General features: G+C 51.1%; 1 protein-coding gene across 2 annotated transcripts; it reads right to left on the reverse strand.

Moving 5' to 3' along the window:
* Positions 1-306: 306 nt before the first annotated feature.
* Positions 307-4,663, reverse strand: LOC129715673 (fucolectin-like). Of its 2 annotated transcripts, XM_055665531.1 has the most exons (4): positions 4,547-4,663; positions 4,106-4,234; positions 2,443-2,722; positions 307-831 (listed from the first exon to the last, which is right to left on the reverse strand). In XM_055665531.1, exons 2-4 carry the CDS (start codon positions 4,173-4,175, stop codon positions 651-653), a joined length of 531 nt encoding a protein of 176 aa, XP_055521506.1. In that variant the 5' UTR covers positions 4,176-4,234; positions 4,547-4,663; the 3' UTR covers positions 307-650. The 2 variants fall into 2 exon arrangements, with proteins under 2 accessions (XP_055521506.1, XP_055521507.1); XM_055665532.1 differs by lacking the exon at positions 4,547-4,663 and having other exon boundaries at positions 4,106-4,329.
* Between the last annotated feature and the right edge of the window lie 797 nt (positions 4,664-5,460).

Below are 5,460 nucleotides of genomic sequence, written 5' to 3' on the forward strand. Positions count from 1 at the left end.
TTCTTCCCACAGGCCATTAGGACTGTAAACTCCTACCTCACCAGGGAGTAACTTACTCTGCCAATTTACAGTTTTGTGGTGTCTTTTTAAAATTGCTGTTTTTTTCATTTATTTCCTCCCACAAATATTTAATATGTGGATATGTGATTCTGTTCCATTCTGTTTTGTAGTTGTTTGTGCACAATTCGGAAGCATTGCCACTTTTAATTTCACTGCACATTTCACTGCACTGTGTGTCACGTATGTGACGAATGAACTTGACTTGACTTGACTTGAGCGACGAATCAGTAGGCGAGAGTCACGTGGATGCTTCACAATTTTATTCAGGACAAGAGCCAGGAAGATAAGTTACAGCTTTACAAAACTTTGTTTTGGCCTCAGTTGTAATATTGCGTGCAGTTCCGTTCGCCCCTTTACAGAAAGGATGTGGAGGGTTTGGAAAGGGTGCAGAGGAGGTCTAACATTGTCATGTCTGTATTTGAAAGTATTACCTACAGGAAAAGGGTGGACAGCTTCAGGGACCGACCTGGAACGCATTGCCAAGGGTGGTGGTGGAGCAGATACGATAGGTATTGGATAAGCGCAGAGACAGGCAGGGGATGGGGGGATATGGATGTCGTGCGGGCAGAGACGATTAGATTAACATGGTATCATTCAGGATGCTGGACTGCGCGCCATTCGCCCCTCGCCCCACAATCACGCGCGTACACTTCCACTTCGCATAGGGTCAGAATGTGGTGGCCGGTCACCACGTCAACAAAGCGCCCAAGCATCCCGTGACAGTCGAGGACGGCGGTCTCCCCGGCCTTCAGGGAGGAGATCGTCCCGCACCTGCAGGGAAGTAAGATCCATGGTGGTCAGCAAGTAGTGGCGGTCACAGCCCCCCCCCCCCCCCCCCCCCCCCCTCCCCCATCCCCCCCCCCCCCCCCCCCCCCCCTACCTACCCCCCAACCTCCACCCCCCGCCCGCCGTGGGACACAGGCACAGGCAGCTGCGAGAGGAGTCTATCGAACAACAGCCGTTCCCCATCAGCTGCCCCGCCCCACAAAGCTATTCACCCCCACCCACACCGACAGTCTCTGCCACAGAGCTGCCCCACCCACACCGACAGTCTCTGCCACAGAGCTGCCCCCACCCACACCGACAGTCTCTGCCACAGAGCTGCCCCACCCACACCGACAGTCTCTGCCACAGAGCTGTCCCATCCCCACTGACATTCCCTCCCACAGAGGGTTCCACACACTCCAAGTGTCCCCTGGTCTAAGCACTCCCCACCCCGGCCCAGGTAACCCCCTCCCTGCCTGATGAAGGCCGATAAACCATTGCTCGTTCCCTCTGATCTCCCTTTCAATGCTCTAACCCGGAGAGTACATCAGGTTACCGTAATTGTGTCACCTCTTTGTAAAACAACCCCTCCATCCCTGTAACCGCCTCGTGGGTCTTCGCTGAACTCTTTGGCTTGTAGGTCAGCAGAATTCGCGACTTGCCTGCATTTGGCCCAAACCACTCTCCACCTTTCCAATCCACATACCTGTCCAAATGTATTTTTTTTAAATGTGGTCCTTAGGTTCCGATTAACCCTTCCCCCTCTCACTTAACACCTTATGTCCCCCGGTTCCAAATTCCCCTAACCTTGGGAAAAGACTTAATGCATTCGCCATATCCATTCCCCTCTTTATTTCTACATCTTTAAGTTCACCCGTCTGCCTCCTGCGTTGTAAGAAACAGTCCCAACGTCCCAAACCTGTCCCTTTTGCTCAGGCTCTCGACACATAGTGTTACCCCCGTAAATCTTCTCTGCGCTCTTTCCAGGTGTAGATGGTTTATGCATGCAACCTATAATGTAGCTACCTCAATACCACTAACCACGCCTTAGTCATCTCAGTATAACTGTGATATCTTCCCCTTGCTCCTCCCTTGGTTCCAGTACGCCTGAAGACTAGATGCAGTCAGTACTGGGACGTGCTTCACATGTGCCTTTATTAAATACTCAGTAAAGTTACAGTGTGTCAGACTTAACTTCTTTACACCAGGGAATGGCATTTTTGATACAGCAGGCTGACCGAACCTAAACTTGGTGCTCTGTATGCGGTCTCACCAACGTCTTGTACAACTGAAATGTAAAATCCCAATTCATATCCTTAACTATTTATTGTCCTTAAGTTTGAACTGATTGTATCTATGTATGGGACATCTATCTGTTTGGTTAGCAACGGTTTAAATTAAAGGATAGAAATATTAAAGGGGATCAGAGGGAAATCATTTCACCCAGACCTAAGTAGGGATGTGGAACTCAGTAACTGGGTTGGTTCTGACAACAACCCCCCCCCCCCCCCCCCCCCCCACCACCCCACCACGCCCACCTCGGGGATTACCTGTCACTGAGATTGCTCGTGCTCGACTTGCCCTGTGACGCTAGCACTTTTCCGCGGGCATACTTACACTGGGTTTTGTCCGCCGAGGTGTTTCAATGCATTGCCAACATGGACCGTCACGTCCTTGAACCGCTTGGAGCAGCAGTCGGCCCTGTTGGTGATCTTCACCGAGAGCACACTTTCCTGCGCGAACAGGTCAACACTCCACCACGGCTGCGGCTCCGATCGGGTGTGGGTGCACGAACCGTGGTGGTAGTCGCCGTCCCGAGATCCATCGATCGCTTTGTCTGCAGTTGCGTAACCGCCGGTGCTGGACTGGGTGGCTTTCCCCCGCATCGCTACGTTCCCTGAACAAACAAATATTTGCCTACATTTGGCCCAGATCCTATTAAAACCTTCCTATGCATATATCTGTTCAAATGTATTTTAAACGTTGTCATTGGATCCATTTCTAAAGCATCATTGGGCACCTCTTTCGACAAACGGACCATCATCTGAGTGAAACAGTTGCGCCTGAGTTCCCTCTTAAATCTTTTCCCTCTCACTTTAAGCCTGTTTTCTATATTTCCTCTCCACTGGGAAAAAAAGACTGTGTGCACTTTATCCATGGCTTCATGATCCTGCAAATCTCAATAAAGCCATCCAACAGCCCCCGACGTTCCAAAGAAAAAAGTTCCAACCAATCCAACCTCTCTCTGTAACTCAAGCCTGCAAGCCCAGATGAAATCCTGGTGAATCTCTTATGCGCCCTTCCCAACTTATTTTAGTTTAGATTAGAGATACAGCGCAGAAACAGGCCCTTCGGCCGACCGATTCCGCACCGCCCAACGATCCCCGCACATTAATACATACTAGGGACAATTTACACTTATACCAAGCCAATGAACCTACAAACCAGCACGTATTTGGAATGTGGGAGAACGTACTCGGAGAACAGGCAAGCAGCTCACGGGGAGATCGTACAAACTCCGTACAGACAGCACCCGTAGTTGAAATCGAAACCGGGTCTCCGGAGCTGCAAGCCCTGAAAGGCAGCTCCAGCGTGCCCCCTTAAAGACGTGGCACCTGTAGCTGGGCGACTAGACTCGCAAACAATGCTCGCAGTGTAGCCTCACTGGCATAGGGGTGATCTAATCACCCAGCCTAGCGAAGAATCTTTGTGTGTTAGTCCCAGAAGCAGATTTGCAATAACTCCTTATAATTATTCCACTGTCTTAAACCTCTACTCTAACAGCAGCAATTGTCACTCTTATGCCCCTGTCCCACTTAGGAAACCTGAACGGAAACCTCTGGAGACTTTACGCCTCACCCAACGTTTCCGTGCGGTTCTCGGAGGTTGCAGGTGGTTGCCGGAGGTTGCAGGTAGTGGAAGCAGGTAGGGAGATTGACAAAGACATGCGGGAACCACACGGAAACCTTGGTGGGGCACAAAGTCTCCAGAGGTTTCCGTTTAGGTTTCCTAAGTGGAACAGGGGCATAACTATGTTCTCTTTAATCTCCTCACAGATCTGTCGATTCTCCGTCTCCTGGCACCCAGAGAGCGGTCCCCACCGCCCTTGTAGGTGACCCTTGGACTATATTCAATCGTTCATTATGGACCTAATCTCCCAATAAACATTATTCCCACAGTTCGGACCCGGAGCTGGGATCTCCCCGTACACCGAAATGAGCGGACAGAATGGGCCTTAAGGAGAGTCGGCATCGGGAGCGTCACAGACAGCGTCTCTCACCACAAGCCAACGCGTTGATGGCACCCGCGGTGCAGCAAACAGTGATGACCATCCAGACTGCGTCCCGCATCCTGGCGACTTGGCAACAGCGGGAGCACTAGCACAACCAAAACCAGCCGAACCAAAAACCTGAAACCAAACACAATATGCTGCAAACTCTCGGAAATGAGAGGTTGAGTTAATGTTCCCGCCGGAGACTCTTTGACCGACCCCGGAGCGCTGAGCGCTCGCACCTTGGCCCACTCTGTAAGTCCTCGCTGAAATCTCTCTGAAATATCCTATCCCCCCCCCCCCCCCCGCCCCCTCCCCCCCTCACCCCCACCCTCAACTCTCTCCCCGCGACACCCGCCGTATTCCCCCCTTATCTATTCCGCGGGTCAGACCCACAGACTTATATGCGGACCCGGGGCGGCCAGCGACGAAGCCCGGGCTGCAGCATACCTCGCTCGGGATCCTCGGCAGAGTGCGGCGCCTCCGTTTCTGCCGCCTTTTGTGTAGACGCTCAGACACGCCCCGGCGCACCGGTGGCCCTCTCCACCTCCACTTTGCCCCGCCCCACACCACCCGCCGCTCTAAAACAGTTTTTTTTGTATATCTTTCATTAATTGTTCTTTATCTCTACATCATCGTCTATATCTCACGTTTCCCTTATCCCTAACTCTGAAGAAGTTTGTGGACTCGAAACGTCACCCGTTCCAGCGATACTGCCTGTCCCGCTGAGTTACTACAGCTTTCTGTGCATATTTTCGGTATAAACCAGCATCTGCATTTACTTTCTACACAGAATCATTTGTCTGTTTAGCTCCTATCCATGAACTCGCCCAAATATCGTTTAAACATTCTGATGTTGCCTGTCTCTGGTAGCTTGCTCCAAATACCACCACCTTCTTTGTATCTGAATCAGGACGATGGCGTACAAAAGGATTGGCATAACAATGATAGGTCCCGCCACCTCAGGGATCAACCTCGCGAACCTACGCTGCACTGCTTCAATCACAAGGATATCCTTCCTCAAATTAAGATACCAAAACTGTACACAATACCCCAGATGTGGTCTCACCAGAGCCCTGTATAACTGCAGAAGAACCTCTTTACTCCTATACTGAATTCTTCTTGATATGAAGGCCAACATTCCATTAGCTTTCCTCACTGCCTGCACGCCAATTTTCTGTGACTGTGTACAAGGACACCCAGGTCTCGCTGTACCCCCCCCCCCTTATCTAACCTAACCCCATTGAGATAATAATCTGCCCCTTGTTTTTGCGTCCAAAGCGGATAACCTCACGTGTATCTATATTATACTGCATCTGCCACGCATCTGCCCACTCACTCAACCTGCCCAGGTCATCCTGCAA

The sequence above is a fragment of the Leucoraja erinacea genome, unplaced genomic scaffold, assembly GCF_028641065.1.
Source record: "Leucoraja erinacea ecotype New England unplaced genomic scaffold, Leri_hhj_1 Leri_1313S, whole genome shotgun sequence".
Lineage (NCBI taxonomy): Eukaryota > Metazoa > Chordata > Chondrichthyes > Rajiformes > Rajidae > Leucoraja > Leucoraja erinaceus.

Coding starts and splice junctions, on each gene's coding strand:
- LOC129715673 (XM_055665531.1), bottom strand. CDS start 4,175: ATGCGGGACGCAGTCTGGATGGTCATCACTGTTTGCTGCACCGCGGGT. Junction 2,723..4,105: donor CATCAACGCGTTGGCTTGTG/GTGAGAGACGCT, acceptor TTGTTTGTTCAG/GGAACGTAGCGATGCGGGGG. Junction 832..2,442: donor CTCGGCGGACAAAACCCAGT/GTAAGTATGCCC, acceptor ACTTCCCTGCAG/GTGCGGGACGATCTCCTCCC.